The sequence below is a fragment of the Lepidothrix coronata genome, unplaced genomic scaffold, assembly GCF_001604755.1.
Source record: "Lepidothrix coronata isolate B3197 unplaced genomic scaffold, Lepidothrix_coronata-1.0 Scaffold58, whole genome shotgun sequence".
NCBI classification, from domain to species: domain Eukaryota; kingdom Metazoa; phylum Chordata; class Aves; order Passeriformes; family Pipridae; genus Lepidothrix; species Lepidothrix coronata.
In genome coordinates, this window is record NW_016690238.1 from 3,373,561 (window position 1) to 3,390,483 (window position 16,923).

A 16,923-nucleotide genomic window follows, 5' to 3' on the forward strand; every position below is an offset into this window, starting at 1 on the left:
CTTATACACCTCTTCTGAATAAGTCGTCACAAAGATTTCTGGAGCCCAGGGATCTTGAGCAGATCGTTATTTGTGAAAAGCTGCCAAGGGAATGTCAGGAGTTACCCAGCACAAATGCACACAGATGCTGAGTCACACTTCTTGTGTTTATATTACAGAGCCCAGATGGAAAATACTTGGCCAGTGGAGCAATAGATGGAATCATCAATATTTTTGACATTGCAACTGGAAAACTCCTGCACACGCTCGAAGGTAATGGTTTGGTATTGGCAATCCCCGAGTTCTGGCCTCGTTCCTCAACAAAATTAAAAGATACAGTGCAAGTCAGAATGAGCTACAACAGCCATGGCATAAATGAGTTGATGTTTTTGTCCATTAGACAGTATTTAGTTACTTAATGTGCTCTAACTTCAACCACTTAAAATGTTAGAGGCAAACTGTAAACTCGGGCTTGCATCATAAAACCCTTTCAAAAGACACAGTCGGTGATGCCTCACTAAATTCTTAAATTGTAGTTCCTTGCATTGCAGAGGGAAACAAGCTAAGCCAAATGTGTGCTGCCAGGCTATGATTTTCCTCATGGTATCAGTTCTGTAGCAATTTATTGCTGTTCTAAAAAATAACTGAACACTTTATGTGGTAGAAGACGTGCATTTTCCTAACAGAGTAAATGGGCTTCTAACGTTCATGTGGTTTCTGCCCAGTTTAGTTCCTCAAAAACCCAACCACTTCAATATGAAATCATCCTAGAAAATATGACATAATTTCTAATAAAGACCCACAGCTGAAAAAAAAATGAGATACTCTTGTGTTGCAGATGCCTTCAAAGTTGGGAATGGCTGTCCCTTTCCTTTTTGTGTTGTGGGGAGAGGCCTGCAGAGGTTGAACAGGGGGTGCTGTGTGGTGTAGCTGTCCTGAGTCAGAGCAGTGGCTGCATTGTGAGCCCCTGCCTCTCTGAATTGCAGGTCATGCCATGCCCATTCGTTCCCTGACGTTCTCCCCCGACTCTCAGTTGCTGGTCACGGCCTCAGACGATGGATATATCAAAATCTACGACGTGTAAGTTGGGCTCTGCCAGGTGTGCTCACAGGAGAGCAGCTTTGACAGAGGCTGAGACTGCAAAAAACAGACCCTCTGCTCTCTGTAATTCCCTTCAGCTTTTGGTGACTTCTTTATGTGACAAATAACCTTAAATCATAACATGCTGCTACATCCTCAGCTAGTTTTTAAAATGCATAGGTAGGTGAGAGCCATAACTTGGAAACAAATTACTTTCCTCATATTTGCCCTGTAGGGACCAGGCTGGTTGTTTTGTGTATCTGTCTGTGAGTTTGTGTTCACCCTCCTTACACATCTGCTCTGTACCCAAGAAATTACATTTGTGACCTATTTCTGTGCAAAACCTTTGAAGACCCTGGGGAGGAAAAGGCTCTGCTTCAGTGATCTTCACTCCCTAAACCTTCATTGCTTCGACCTCTTCATGGTGAAACTATTTTGTCCTCCGATGTATCTTCTTGGTGACTGATTTGTATGTTGTTTGAAAAGCAGGATGTGTGGTAACACCAGTTCAGCTTGGCTGAACAAGTGTCCAGAGGTCACCTTCTGTTGAACCATTCCTGACTGCTCTAGCTCGAGGATATTCCTGTAGCTTTTTCCCCTGGAATCCACAAACCAAATGTTCAAATCTGTTCTTTCCACAGGCAACATGCAAACTTGGCTGGCACGTTAAGTGGTCATGGATCCTGGGTTTTAAATGTAGCATTTTGTCCTGATGACACCCATTTTGTTTCCAGGTATTGAGGACTTTTAACTTGTTTATGCTCACTGAAAAAAAAAAATATGGTTTTATGTTTGTAAAGGGAGATGGATCATAAAAAGTAAATGTTTACAAATTGCAGTGGGATCTATAATGGAATAAAACACAGTAAAAGACTCAGGAGCCAATACCAGTTGTAGTGAATAGTATTTTATAGTATGTCATCTCACTGCAGTGCAGTTCCCTACAAGTGAAAGACACCTGAGAAGGGCAGTTTAATTCTTAATAGCTGAAAAATTGCTGTTGAATTAAAAAGTGCAGCCAAAGGTAGTAGTACATTAATCTACCTGAACTGTAATGTTAATTCTTAAAGCAGCTCAGGCAGCTGGGGGCCAAGTGGAGGGAACAGAAGTTTCCTTATCCCAAGAACTTGCCTGAAAGAATTTTTTTGGCCAAAATGGGAGTCTTCATTTTCACATTGCAGGTATTGGAACAGTAAATGTAATTTAAAGGTGACTGGGACCTGGCAGAAGATGCTCTCCTTTGCTACTTCATCCCTGTGTTAGAGGGGTGAAAGAGGGTTCCTTGTGCCTACCACGGAGACCTTTTAGTGTTTGCATTAAACTGTAGTTACTTTATTACTTTAAATATTGATCAGCATTATTTTTCTTTCAGTTCATCTGATAAAAGTGTAAAAGTTTGGGATGCTGGGACAAGGACCTGCGTTCACACCTTCTTTGACCACCAGGACCAGGTATGGCTGTGACTCCCTGGGTCACTGTTCCCAGGAGGACTTGAGTTGTTAAGAGTTGTGCACATTTGTGCTTCCCTCTGGGGCTGCAGCTTTGGGCTGCAGTAATGCAGGAACTTAGAAGTGTTTGTGATTATTTGTCCCTTAATATTGACCTAATACTGCAAGTGTGTAGGTTGATCTCTTCCAAGTAATTAACATTTTTCAGGCTCAAATAAGGGCAATTCTGAGTGGCCAGGAGTCTTTCCAGGCTGTATTTGTTACCTTTGGCTGTAGTCTTGTTTCTGTCACTTGTACACCATGGGCCTGTGTAAGGGGGGAAATGCTTATTTAAAAGGATGGAATTATCTAAGCAGTGCTTGAAAGCAGCCTTGAAACTTGGGACTTCTTCCTTTCCAAATGTCTGTAACACTGTGGGATTTTTAAAATTTATTGCTCAATTAATAGATGTTTGTTTATTAATAAATAATTGTTAATATTTATTAATATTATTATTAATAAACCTGAGAGGGGAGAAGTTAGGTTTCTACCATTTACTCTTTGTCCAAATGTTAGGTGATAAAATAGAAAAATGCTGTATTTTAATGGATCACTGAGCAAGACTTAACAAAGGGAATTATTCCAGATTTTATTTGAGCTCTTTCTTCCACAGTAGTTTTTTGCTGACGACCTTCTTTTCAGTTACCTACAGCTGTGGGAGTTTTAATATGAAACTACCCAGTGGAATTTGATTTCCCCTGTTGTTTTAGCTGGTATCTGCAATCTCAGGAAGTTTGGGGCAGGCAGAGTTGTTGGGAAGGCTGGGTTTTGGCATTAATGCAAGAGAGTGCACAAAATTGCCCCAAATACCCTGTTATCAGTACCCCCACTGTGCAATCCCACGGGGATGTGCTGGGTCCCTTCATCTCCCTCATGTCCCTTCAGAGTGTGTGTAACTGTCTGGAATCAGAGGACTGACCTGAATTCTGCCAAGTTTTGCATTGCTAGGGAAATGTCTCCCTCAAATAGCCAAGGATAAACCAGATTATTCTTCAGCCCCTCAGGATGGTCAGTCTGCATGAAGAACACTTCCTGTTTCCTGCACTGTAAAATACTATTTTCAGAAAGGGCCACAGCGTGGGCAAGAGTGAAAATGCTGGGGTTGATTTAGGCAACTTTCCAGCCTTTTTCAAGTATCTTTAGATTGTGTGATCCATTGTCATGGGCTGTAGGAGCTTGTCATGCTCCTAGATGGCAGTGTCCCTCTGTGGTCCATCAGCCTCACCTGCTGGGAAAGCAGAAACCAGAACTGCACCACCAGCTCTGTTAAAGAATTTTAAATAATCCTCCCTCTTCTGCTTGTTGTAATAAATAAAACTGCCACCAAGACGTTCTTTGTCCTCTGTTGATAACCTTGTGTATCTTATTTGCAGGTTTGGGGAGTGAAATACAACGGAAGTGGGTCCAAAATTGTATCTGTTGGAGATGACCAAGAAATCCATATTTATGACTGTCCAGTTTAGATGTCTTGACTCAGACCCTCTGGTGAACTCCTGGGGCAGTTTCAAGGACTGCTCCTGCCCTCTGTAATTTTTTAGTATGATAAAACCATTTCATACTGACCTGCAAACCCAGATATGTTTATATCCAATTCTGATTTTGTTTAGCATGAGAGAAAAGCCTTACTTTTTTAAAATAAAAGCTATGGATGCAAGTCCTCGTGTCTAATCCTTGGAAAAATGTATTTTTGGAAATACACAGTCATGGGTGAAGTAACTGCTCAGTTAATCTCCCCTGCCTTTCTACATAAATAGACTGGAGCTGGAGAGCATTGGCCAAGTCTTATTTTAGCAGAATAAATGGGCTGAGCTGGGGTGGAGGAGTGGGGAATGACAGCCTGGGCTCATCCTGATGCTGTCCCAGGGACTCAGCAATTGTGGGGCACACTGAGCTCACTCACCCTGGTTTAACTGCCCCAAAAGGTGCCAGTTGTTTCCAACCCTCACTTAATACAAACACTGCTGGAAAACAGGTATAAAAAGCTTTAATGTGATCATGGCACTGTGGGACCTGGTCATGTTATAAAACAGCAGCACTGCACCCAAAGCCTGGGGTTTTGGTTTATTCATCTTAGTTAAGGCACAAGTACACAATGCCTGGGAAAAACCTTTCTAGGGAAGGCTGAAATACAAAGCTGGAGCTTCTGAAAGGTCAAAATTTTATTGGAAGTATTTGCCTGTATGTAACACAGCAGAGGACAGCTTGTAACCTTGAGTCACACTTAAGAGAGAAGCAGCTGAAGGAAGGCTACTGTAAAGCCAGGGGAACACAGGGCAGAAGGGGAGGAGGTAGGGAGGGGGCATGCACAGAATGCTCCTGAAATACAGAGTGAGACAGGTACTCGTGGTGCAGCTACCCTGGACAATGAGCTACACTAGGGGAGAGGAGTCAGAGCTTAGAAAAACTTCCTTAAGTAAAGGGGGCTCAAGAGTGGCTCAGAAAGTACAAGAGAAGCACGAGAAAATGTGAAGTACTATTTATTAGAAGTTATTCTGCTATGTTTTATTCTATGAAATTAATTTTCCAGTATGAAAGTATTTACATAAGACACTCCACTTAGCCTCTATCCATATTGCCCAAGTCTTAGAAATAGCAGAGGTGAAATAAATTGAGAACCTTCACAGCAAGGAAAATGTTTACCAACTCAGCTGGCTCTCAGCTGTGTGACATTGGCTTTATATAGAAAGACTACAAGAACACAATATAAATTAGTTACAAAAAGGTGATACCGACAGCGCAGCAACTCAATTTGCTGAACACAAAAACCACAAGCAGTGGCTATTACAGCCATGCAGTTTTCATTGTGAAAATTTACATGGTAGATGACATCCCCTCCACCTTGCTTTAAGATGTCTGACATTGTACTCCTGTTCTTGGACCCTCCTCATCCTCCTCGTACGCCTCGCCCGCGCTGTTCCGGTAGGTTTGCTCGTTGGGATCAAAATCCTCAAGGTCCACCTGATCCATGTCGTCTGTGACCATCACATCTTCTCGGGAAGGAAGCAGAGCTTCCAGCAGAGACAGCTTCTCCCGAGGGAGCCAGTAGTGCTCTGGAAACTGGACCTACAATTGTGCATATTTTTAATGAAGTTCCCACCCCTGGTGCAAACACGAGCGTCGTGGCTGCAGCTGAGTACTTAACTTACCAAGAACTGGATAATTAGGCTGCCTTTGTCCATTGGAGATTTGTAGACGGGCATCCCTTCGTTGTAGATACACTTCAGGTCACCGTGTTTGATCACCTCACCTGCAGGGAGGCAGGAGTTGGGAGTGAGCTTGTGTGATGTGACAGCCCCTTCACAGCCACCCAGAGCAGGGCTGTGCACAGGCAGTGTTGTCACAGCCCCTCAGGGACAGTCCAAGCAGCTCACAGAAAGAATGCAGACTGAGAAACACTAAACCCAAGACATTTGGGCAGTTTTCTCGAAGAGCAATCAGCTTTTCTTGGCACAGCCTTCAGTCTGAATGAACAGATAATTTAAGATTCTCGCCTCTAATATTTTCCTGGCTATTCACCAGCCGAGGCTGAGGTTTATTAAGCAGCATTTGACAGCTTTAGCTGTAACTCTGCATGTTGTAGAAGGAGTGACAAGAACAACAAAGAACCAACTAAATGAAATTACTGCCCAGTGTAGTTTGAATCTGTCGCATCACCTGGTTAGAAAAAAACAACCCAAACCAAACCATCTCCCCAAAAAACTCCAGTCCAGACACAATGAGACAGGCAAGCAGTTGATACAGCTTATATACAGAATTAGAACTCTAAGACCTACCTGGCCTAGATGTTATGACAAGGACTCTGTTATCCAGAGTTTCAATGGTCTTTTTGAAACCACATAAAGCCTCTGAGAGTTGAATTCTCATTTTTGTGATTAAGTCATGCCCTCGTCTCTGAAAGACACTGTGATCCTTTTGATCCAGCACAATTATAACATCTCCAGGCTCCAAATCAGGTTCCTGGTCACCTTCTCCATGAAACACTATCTTCTGACCATCTTTCATACCTGGGGAAGAGAAACCCATTTATTCTCAGCAGAACTAAGTGCAGGCTGAGATCAGGGACACGGCACAAACACACAGTCCTTACCTTTATCAACATGGACTTCTATGATCTTTTTCTCTCTCACCACCTTACAGCCATTGCAGTTGTCACACCTGTCCTTGGGATTTATTCTTTCCCCTTGGCCTTTGCATTCTGGACACACAGTTTGGATTTGCTGTACCATGCCAGGTCCGATCTGCTGGACTATGACTTGCATTCCTCTTCCTTTGCACACAGGACATTTTTCTACTGCCCCTCTCTTTCCACCATAACCTTGGACAAAAGAGTTAGACTGGATCTCAGTCTCAGGAACAGTTACTCTGCAGCAGTCAGGCTGGAACCCACTGACTGCAAGAGCATCTTTAGGGTAACTTAAGAGTAGTTCAGTAATGAAGTTTAGTTGCCATCACCAAAAACATGCCCTACAAGCTGGAAGCTTCAAGCAAAATGCTTGTACAGCTTATTGTATTAGCTCTGCCCCACCTCCCAGGAAATCCTGGTTTCCAAGGAACTACCAGCATACTAAATTCAAGACCCAGACATTCCAGTAATAACTGGAAAAGAATCTGCTTGCTAAATATTGAACTGAGTACTAAGATACAAGACCTTATTAAGATTTACCTCAAAAGAGACCAGTCATTTTGGATACTTAGTAACTGTAAAGTGAGTTGCATAACACAAGCTAGACTCCTACCCACAGCAATAGAAAAAGGTTTTACAGAGCAGACATTTCCATTCAAGTTCTGGATGAAGATCCTTTTAATTTAGGTCCCTCTAACTACAACTCAGAAAGTTTTAGTCTGCCATCAGAACAATCACTTTATACCACTGGGTTTGAGAGGCTTGTTCTAAATAACCTGGCAGACTCTTAGGGAGGAGAGGGGAAAAGAAAAAGGAGAGGGGAAAGTAAGAAAACCTCCACACTTTATTCTCAGCCCCAGACAACCCCCCACACACAGAAAAATCCCCTGAAGTAAGAGGGGTTTGAAACCATTACTTGCTTTTTTTTTTACCTTCACACTTTGCACAAATAACATTCTTTTGCAGTGCCAGTTTCCTTGTAATACCATTATATAAGTCTTCAAGAGAGACACCTAACTGGTGCACAACATTTTTGCCTTTAAAAAAACAGAAGGGAAAGGTTAATACTTGTTCAGCTGTTGGGAAGACAAATGTTCATGCACAGTCTCACTGAAGAAATGCAAACTTCATTCCAAACTCTGAACACAGCTCAGCCCCCTTAAAAGCATGTGCAGTTCCATCAGCTTCCACTAAGCTGCACCCATTTATATCCAAACATAAAAGTTGAGCTGTAATTAAGCAAAGCATCATTAAAGCCACCCTATCCCTGCCCCTACTCCTAATTTTATAAGCTTAACTGAAACAGCAAGATGCAAGGACACTACCAGCTTCAGATCTTTGAATTCAGAAGTTGCTGTTATGCCTACCTATGAATTTCCATGCCACTTCATAGCATAATTTCAATGATTTTACAGCAAGTCACTACTTGCTCCTTCAGCAGGCATTGGGCATGGAAAAGACAAAAATCATACTGTGCTTTTGGTAGCACTCTGTGCTCAGTTTCACAGAATTTCTCCCAAATATTTTCATGAGATTTAATGTTACTGAAGTTTAAGTTGATGGTGTCCTTTGAAGCAGGTTGCCCAAAGCATATGAGCAAGTGAGGCACAGATCTGGAAAAAGGTAACTTAAAACAGGTTTAATTCAACTGCTGACCTACTAATATTTCCCCCTCCCCTACAGACTACCCACACCCCCTTTAATAAAAAAAAAAACAAACAGAACTTAGCAGAAAAAGATTGCTATGGCTAAGTTACGTTATCTACTGTATTAGAATCTTAATGCTAGAGTAACTAGAAAAATCATAGTTTACTTATTCTATTGTTGCAACAATATCCACACTATGTGCACTTAGCAGAACAGCAGTACCATAGCACGGTGTTTTATGCTGAAGTGCATGGTTAGAGTTTCTAGAACTTGTTTAGAACTGAGTACCTCTTCTCTCTCTATTCATTCGGCCTCCACCACCAAAGAACATGTCAAAGATGTCCATGGGTGAAGAGAAGCTGCCGCCACTCAGGCCTCCTTCTTTAATAGCCTGCTCCCCACCCTGGTCATAGAGGTCCCTTTTCTTTGGGTCCGACAGAACTTCATATGCCTGGGATATAAGTTTAAACTAAAAAGAAAAAAGAAGCTCTGAACAGCTATGACCAAGAGGAAAAGTAACCCTCTCATATGCAACTCCACCTTCAGACCGAGCCCCTACAGCCCCCTCCTGTAGCATTTGTGTGTTTCCAACAGGAAACTCCTGTAAGGGTACACTTTTGTCCAGGAAACCACCCCCTTTCTCCCTCTCCCCCCTCCTCCCATATTTTAATTGGGCTTAATTCAGAGTCACATCCAACTCAGAAGCATATGCAGACTATGCTTGGATGGCTGTGGCAGTTGTAACCACCACTCTAAGCTCTAAGGAATCCATCGAGAGGGACACGGTGCTGTCCCCCGAGTCCTGCAGGTCCCCAGCTGCTCATGGCCCTGGTGCCAGTCAGCCCTGAGCTACCCAGGGATCCTCCAGGCCTGCTGAGCTGGTACATCCAGCTACAACTAAACAGGGATTGATGTGACCACACACTGGGGCTGCTTACTCATCACAAACACGAGGACTTAGATACGAATCAAAACACCCACTGTATCAAAACAATCAAGGATTTTTTTAACAGCTATAAAGAATTTCCTATTACTAAGGTTACCAACTGAGTTTTTAAACGTAATTTGCTACTACTGAACGACTACTTCCATTTGAAACTTGATTTGCTTATGATCAGGTAAAGTAGTGTAAGCAAAAAAAAAAAAAAGGCATGCCAAGAATAAAAGCAGAAAAGGTTACCTTTGACTACTGTTTAACTTGAGTTCTGTAAGTTAGTATACTAGAGACATAAATCTGGAGTTTCTATTCCTATGTTAAGGTATTATCAGACCAGCTTTTAGATAAACAATCCCATCCACAGTTTTCCATAGTTCTCGACGGTGGTGCCCATTTACCCTCCGGGCCAACACGTGGAGCTGAGATGGTCTGTGCTGAGATCGTGCTTTTGTTGCACACAGTCCACCCACGTGCAGCCCAGCGATCCCCTTGGGATGGTTATTACCTTGTACATCAGCATTAGTATTTTTCCCTAAGGAAAACCCTTCCTGTTCAGGGACACAAACCCACCCAGCACGGCAGTGCTGGCAGCTGGACCCACCACCGGCCTTTGTAACAGCACGGTGGCCACCGGGACACTAAAAACCCTTCCAGCTTTGCCTCTTTTAACCCGCACCTCTGAGGCTGATCTACTGCAACCACGGGGACACTGGGAGGAACCACGTCCAAAAAGAGGAATTCCCGCAACCCCTCCGCCCCGCATGGGCCTCGCAGGCCTGTTCGAGACCTGGGAGCGGGGGAGCCTCCATGTAATGGTGCAGGATTTAAATTACAGCTGCGGGCCCGCTGGATGGAACAACGCCCGCTCCGCGGGGGCGCAACCCCTCCTGCGGCCTAAGAGGCCCGGCCCGACCCCGGCCCTGCCCCTCGCAGGGGCCGCCGCAGCCGCCGGGAGCCGCCGCCGCCTCAGGGCGGGCGGGCGGCCCAGGGACGCCGGCCTAGCCCCAGCCCCGGCCCCGGCCCCGGCCCCGGCCCAGCGTACCCGCTCGCCCTCGCTGGGATTCTTGTCGGGGTGGTATTTCAGCGCCAGCTTGCGGTAGGCGCGCTTGATCTCCTCGGAGGAAGCGTTGGGCTTCACCTGCAGGATGTCGTAGTACTCGGTCTCCTTCACCATGGTGGCTGTGGGTGCCTGCGGGAGGAGGCGCCGCGTTACCCCGCGTTACCCCGAGTCACCCTCGGGTCACCCCCGCGCTCGCCCCGCCCGGCGCCCCGCGGAGGCCGCTCGGGCCGCGCTCACCCCGGTGCCGCCGCCGATCCTGGTGCCGGTGCTGATCCCGGTGCCGCCGCCGATCCTGGTGCCGGTGCTGATCCCGGTGCCGCTCCCGCCGCCCGCTCTGCGCTCCCGGCGCGGCCCCGCCCCCTCCGCGCCCTTTATACGGGCCCCGGCCGAATCTTCTGGAATGACGCCGCGCGTGACGTCACGGCTGGAACGGTCTGGAACGGTCGCGCGTGACGTCACCGGCGGCGCGCGCCGGGGAGGAGCGTGGGGCGGGGCCCGGGGCCGAGTCTGAGGCCGAGTGTCGGTCGGAGGCTGGGGCTGGGGCTCGGGGTTTAATTTGAGATTTTAGAATCAAGAACCCTGAATATCCTTAATCCCACAGTCTGCACAGCTGAGCTGACGGGACGGGCCTGGCTTTCCCACAGCACGGTTAACACACAAACCTGTACACGGGCAGTGCACTGAGGAGCAGTTTGCCCCTCAGCATGAGCTGTGAACTAACAGCCAGGCTAACGTGATAATGCAGGCCTGTTCTTACCTCTTCTTTATACGTAATACATAGAAACACAGTGAAAACTTATATTTCACTATGTACATGTAGTGAAAGTTTCAACATCGTAAATGTGTTAAACGGAGGCTTTAGATAGGCTTTTTCACTAGGGTTAAAATGTGACTATGGAATTCAAAATATATTTTAAAAAACCCTTATTCTTTACGTTTGTATTGTAGAAACAATCACTTCTGCCTAGGCCAGAAATCTTCCATCTGTGCCAGCTTTAGACAGACCTAAAATCGGGCGGGCCCGGCTGGGGCTGAGGGGGCTCCTCCTGAGGGAGGGACGCGCTGGGGCCACTCCCGCAAACCCCGCGGCCCTGAGGGGCCAGTTCGTGGCAGCCGCCTCAGCCGGCGGCGCTTTCCCTCCCTTCCCCGTGGAATCCATTAATTCCCGTCAGGCAGAGCCCGGCGAGCACCCTGGTACGAACTGCCCCGCGCTGGGCGGCGGGTGCTGGCTGGGCACTAGATCTGGTTAATTAGTAGGTTGTGCTCCTGACGCCTTGTTCCTCAGGATTTGGGGCCTTTTAAATTAACTGGGCTGTGCCCCTGCTCTGTGTCTGTTACTCGCCCTTTCCTCAAGCTGGCCTGCGGAGAGCAGGCTCGGAAGCTGGGGTAGTTTTCCTTCCTCTTTCTCCAGGCAACCAGAGGTCCCCAGTTAATTATTTACTGCTCAGGGAAAAGGAGAGTACTGGTGCTGGTGTGGGACCTGAGCAAAAGCATGTTTTTGTAGAAGATGGCAACTTAATGCTGAAAAATACAGAAAAGCTGTATGAACTGAGAACAGATTTTGTTTAAAATTGAGCTGAGTAGAAGTGCTTACGAGCCACTTCTTTTTTATTCCAGGAAACAGCTCTTCATTCCTGGGAACAGTTTTTTAAAGCCAGAGCATCTCCCCTGGTTATGGTAACCCAAAGGTTGCAGTGCCCTGCCCTGCCAACTCCAGCACAGGTTAGGAGTCAGGGGGACTGGGAAGCAGAGCCCTCCTGTGTTGTCTAACAGTGGGAAATGGAGAAAAAGAAAATGGGGGGGAAAAAAGCAATGTGGGGTCTGAATGAAAATTTGTCATAATTTAAAGCTCTGGTGCTGTTATAATGAACTTCCTGTCGTGTTTCAGGTAAACCCTATTAGAAGATTGAATTAGTGCAACCTGCTTGTATTAAACGTGTGAACGTACTGAAGAAGGGGGAGCTAATTACAGGAGAACAACCCAAAATATCAGTGAAAGGAACAGTTCAAAACCACAAGAAAGAAATCAGTGTTGGTAACTATTATTTTCTCCAAGCATAAATATCAGCAGCTGAACATGTAAATTTGTGTTTTGCAACTGTGAAATTATAGTGACAAGCAAATACAGAAATTATTTTCTAAAATAACTATGGTAGGTTACTCTGTAAACTTGTCAGCTGAGAACAATATATCTCTTTTTTAAGGGAAAAAGAAGGTTTATTCTAGTAATGGTCTTTACCTTAAAGATAAATTCACCATAATCCTGTAGTCCTGAACGTAATATTTCTATTTAAGAAGAAGTGATAGATCTGTTACTAGCTTTGCAGTAGCTGAATATTTCAGCAGATGAGAAGCTTTTAAAGCACATATTGAATCTTAGAGCTCAATTTATAATATGTTGTAAAAAGACAGTATATAATTTCTGTGAGTAGAAATCCTTGCGTAGGCATGTGTAGCTATTGGTAAATAGAATAAGAACTCAGACTGGTGGGTGGTTTCTTACTGTTAACATTTGTTACTAGTAGTAACAGCCAAAACTTGGCTGGTATGGATCTTTGCTTAAGGGCATTGAGCCTCCTGCTTCGTTTACTTTCCTTTTATTAGAGAGAGCTATCAGGTTACACTGACTTTGAAATTCAAGATTTGTTTTCTCCATCTCTGGTTCCAGTTGATGCAACTAAAGTCCTTATTTATTCAAAGAATTAGTGGGAAAAGTAGTAAGGGTTGGTGTTTTGGATTAGAAAAATAGGAGAGAGAGCAGTCCATGGGTATCCTTTGCATCATCATGTGCCTTTACAATGCAGACACATTTCTCAGCCCTTACAGTGCTGGTTCCTTTACTCAACCAACCTGGTGTATCTGTACCCAATTCTGTTTCTTTTTGCTACACACTTTGCCTCCTTAACTCTGTGGTTGCTAACCAGCAGTTGCTTACCTACTTTTCAGATGAACAGCTGATTTCTTTCACTGCTCTTTCCCTTTCTTTCCCTCCTGCCACATGTAACATCAATCGCCGCGTCACTTTTTACTTGCCCGGGGTCAAATTTGTGTGTAGGTGTAAGCAGGAAAACAAGCAGAGAATTTCTGTGCTCTGCAAGGAGGCAGGACTGGCCTGGAAAAGGGGAATAATTAGATCTGCTGCTCATTTCATTTAATTGATTCTGAAATGGGTTCTGTTTGCACAAAACAAGAGTTAAACCACTGCCTCCCCCCTGACCTTGGGAGCATGTGGCATCTTTATATGCTACAAAAATTATACATTTATCTTTTAATCCCTGCTGTATCAAATACTCCCAGAATCTACTTGTTTGCATCTCTTGTCTGTTATCTGGCCAAATTACCATTTCTCCTTATTGTTGAAAGCAGCATCCTGGAGACACAGGTAAGAGGACAATCTGCTGAATTGCAGCTTCTTGCAGCTCCCTTGATTTTTGTAAAGAAGTGCCAAGAATAACTTTTATTACAAACACCTGGAAAAAAAAAATCAGAAATCTGAGGGCTGGAAACTTGTGTCTGTTCTCAGTCACACTAAATTTGTGTAAAGAGCTTCAGTAGTTCCTCAGGAAGGTGAAATTAGAATCACAGCAGACTTTCCTTAGTGTTGAGCTGGATTCTTTCAAGCATCCAAACCTGAACAGGTATCACCATTTCTACAAAGCTGTTAGGAAAACACTCTTGGAATAATATTTTTAACCTATCATATTTAGTCTTATTAAAAATGTACTTTAAAAAGTCAAGTATAACAGTTCCATGTAATGGCCCTTTAACAGTACTGGACCCAGAATTAATATCTGAAAGGGATGTTTTACACAGAAATTCCTTGGGAAAATCGTTTTGCTATAGATGGAGAGTAAAAGATCTGTATCTGCAATAAAATTTAGATGATGGCATTTGCTTTGAGCTATTTCAAGGCAGTGTATAGTGAGTGAGTAGCATCTTTAGAGGATTTTTCTGAGGCAAATTTAATTAAAATTTGCATCAATCTGTAGTAATTAATTTTAATTGCTAGTAATGCAGAAAGAGTAAGAAATACCTGTTTTCATAATGCAATTTTTATTGGTTAGAGGCTGGGCATCTCTAAGTGGTTTGGGCCTGTAGAAAATTTGACTGTGAATATGGCAGGATAAAAGAACACCTATAGGTAAATGTGAAAATACAGCTACTTACTTTGAGTCTAAACCAATCTTTTCCTCAGAAAGAAGGAGCAAAACAGTTTGTGGATGTGCCTGCCCTCAGACCAGCTGTTGTTTTGACCTGATAGGATGTTCTGCCTCTCTCCAGTTGCTCAGAAACAGCTGCCTCTTTCTCCAGATGTGCATTTTCAGCTACTTTCCCCCCTCCCCAGAACCCTCTTCCTTACTTAGTACAAATTGGTAGTTACAGGCAAACCTGAGGTATTTTTTACTGGCACTCAGACTCCAGAAGCTTTGCACCAACTACTGTCTTTTTCTCTGTATTTCTGGGGAACAATTCCCTAGAAAGCAGAATACATCGTCCAGAAAAGCAAAATGAAAATCCTGTTGCTGTGGTGTGGTCAATGAGAGAAAACATTTTTACAGGGAGGTTGCTGGTGGGAATTTGGTGAAATATGAATACATTCAGCTGGCTGTGCTTGTGGGTAGTAGCAAAGGGTTTTGTGGGATAAACTGCTTCACCTGGTGAAGGGACACGAGGCAGTCTCTGTTTTGCCTATGGATGCTGATTTGAGTATGGATAAATTCTCTAGAGTTCTGCAAGTGTAGGGAGACCCAGGTAGGGGGAAAAATTCTCCTTTCTCTAATCTGAATTAGAAATGAATTAGTGTAAAAAACATATGTGAGTTTAAAAAGATTTTGCTTGCCTGGAACTTTTCATTGTGGAATCTGCCCTCAGCATCATATCCTTGGCCCAAAGCAGTGTAAATTGGTTGGTCTTTAAGATGTGGGTTGAGACTCACTTGTTTAGTAAGACTTAAATGGAGGCTTTGCCACAGTAGTGCTTGAAGACACGTTTGGATTTAGTAGTTTTCATAAACCCTGAAACCCGGTCTCATTTAACAGTAACTGTGGAGCTAATTTTGTTTTTATTTTAGCTACAGTGTTTTAGCGGCCAAATTAAATCCTTAATTTTATGAGAAACTGGGAAAAAGAAAGCTCTGTGAATGTATTGTGTGTGAAAGCTGTAAATAATCACAGTAAATGCAGTTAAGAGCCTTTGAGGAACGTAGCAGGCAGAGGGCTGCAATTAGTAGCAAGTTGAAAAGCTGCCAGGCTCTAAGAGAACTGATTGAAAATAATGAAAGAAAGATTAGAAGTGGTGCCATTTTATAAAGAAATGTAACAAGGCCTTTGAAATAGGAAAGGTAAAGGTTATATAGATGTTTTGCTGGTGGCTGTCGTGGGGTGAGGGGTTTGGTTTTCTAGACTCAGTGCTGGAAGACTGGAATAACAATGGGACTGCCAGTTTAATATCCTGATATCATGTTTGTACCGAAAAGCATTGTTTTATACTAAGATATTTGTTACCAGTTACACGACTTAAAAAAAAAAGGAGGGGGGGGCTATCACACGGTTGCTTAAACTGACTGGGATGAACAGCAAGGAGCATCCAGAATTAGGGAACTCCTCCATTCATTTCAAAGAAATACAGGTTTTATGGGGAAACATCCACATTCCCATTCTTGCCTCCCAGGTAAATAGCTGGGGGAGCGCAGAGCTCGGGGAGTGTCATGTTGCCATAGTGGCGTTTGTGAATTAAACCTGAAACATCCTGTCCCAGCCACGCTCCACCCACGCCGGGGCTGCTCGCTGACCTTGGTAACAACGTGGCTTTGTTTGGGCCTCTCCAGTAGTTCTGTGTGGGGTTTTGTGACAGTGCAAGTTTGTGGGGACGGTGTCTTCAACTCTGAGGTATCGGTTGCAAATTTGTGAGAGACACCGATCGTAACCGCAGAGCAGAAGATGTGAACAGTGCAGGAGCTCCGTTTGCCTCTTCTGGTCCTTCACAGCTTCCTGTGCCTGTCAATGCCCAGAAATCTTAACCTGTGGCTGCAAAAAGCAGCCCAGCCCACCACAAAAATTCAGTCTCGTTGCAGCTCATGTGCAGGTAGGTCTAGGCAGAGATTACAAGATCAGAGCATCGTGTAAACTGCAGCATGGAAAAATGATTTGAGGTGAAGGCCTTTCCTGCTGAATTCTACACAAGTTGCCAGCCTCATTTGTTAGGGTTTATTTCTTGAAACTTGAAGGGTGCCTAGGAATGTACCAGAACTACAAAGGCAGATTTTGTGTAGAACTGTTTCTTACAGCTTGAGCCTATTGTTCAAGGGACAGGAGTGTTTGTAGCTGACAACTGCAGGAAACCTAGTTTGTCACAGTCGTGAGTTTTCTGTTACAGTCACGTGATACAGAGTCCAAAAGCAACTCTTCTCCACCAGTTCCCCCCAGTAAATCCCCCTTGCTTCCCCACTTGCCAGCCCTGCAACTACCCTTGTTATGGAGGAAGTGATTTATCATTGAGGAATCCTCAATTGTGTCAAAATACCAACAGTAAGTTTAAGGAAGATTATAGGAAAATCAAGATAAAACAAAAAAATCCTTTCTAAACACAGTGTGTGTAGAAGACATGTATA

General features: G+C 44.2%; 3 protein-coding genes across 7 annotated transcripts in view; 2 read left to right on the plus strand and 1 right to left on the minus strand.

Moving 5' to 3' along the window:
- WDR61 (WD repeat domain 61) overlaps positions 1-4,200 on the plus strand; it is an 8,400-nt gene extending 4,200 nt beyond the window's left edge. The window contains exons 2-6 of the mRNA XM_017816737.1: positions 133-252; positions 966-1,059; positions 1,701-1,793; positions 2,432-2,510; positions 3,920-4,200. Of these exons, the coding sequence (XP_017672226.1) occupies positions 133-252; positions 966-1,059; positions 1,701-1,793; positions 2,432-2,510; positions 3,920-4,009 (476 nt within the window). The 3' untranslated portion in view covers positions 4,010-4,200. The remainder of the gene's footprint in view (positions 1-132; positions 253-965; positions 1,060-1,700; positions 1,794-2,431; positions 2,511-3,919) is intronic.
- Positions 4,201-5,006: 806 nt separating this feature from the next.
- Positions 5,007-10,666, minus strand: DNAJA4 (DnaJ heat shock protein family (Hsp40) member A4). Its single transcript, XM_017816775.1, has 8 exons — positions 10,551-10,666; positions 10,296-10,442; positions 8,605-8,785; positions 7,602-7,706; positions 6,634-6,861; positions 6,320-6,550; positions 5,693-5,793; positions 5,007-5,609 (listed from the first exon to the last, which is right to left on the minus strand). Exons 2-8 carry the CDS (start codon positions 10,425-10,427, stop codon positions 5,391-5,393), a joined length of 1,197 nt encoding a protein of 398 aa, XP_017672264.1. The 5' UTR covers positions 10,428-10,442; positions 10,551-10,666; the 3' UTR covers positions 5,007-5,390.
- ACSBG1 (acyl-CoA synthetase bubblegum family member 1) overlaps positions 10,548-16,923 on the plus strand; it is a 41,000-nt gene continuing 34,624 nt past the window's right edge. For 2 of the 5 annotated variants that reach the window (XM_017816769.1, XM_017816772.1), the window contains exons 1-3: positions 10,834-11,507; positions 11,931-12,035; positions 12,202-12,348. The gene's annotated coding sequence lies outside the window, so the exon portion shown is untranslated. Of the gene's footprint in view, positions 10,746-10,833; positions 11,508-11,930; positions 12,036-12,201; positions 12,349-16,923 lie in introns of those variants that run through there. The other 3 variants (XM_017816770.1, XM_017816773.1, XM_017816771.1) reach the window with 3 other exon arrangements.

Coding starts and splice junctions, on each gene's coding strand:
- DNAJA4 (XM_017816775.1), bottom strand. CDS start 10,427: ATGGTGAAGGAGACCGAGTACTACGACATCCTGCAGGTGAAGCCCAAC. Junction 7,707..8,604: donor AATGAATAGAGAGAGAAGAG/GTACTCAGTTCT, acceptor GTTTTTTTAAAG/GCAAAAATGTTGTGCACCAG. Junction 5,610..5,692: donor GCCTAATTATCCAGTTCTTG/GTAAGTTAAGTA, acceptor GCACAATTGTAG/GTCCAGTTTCCAGAGCACTA.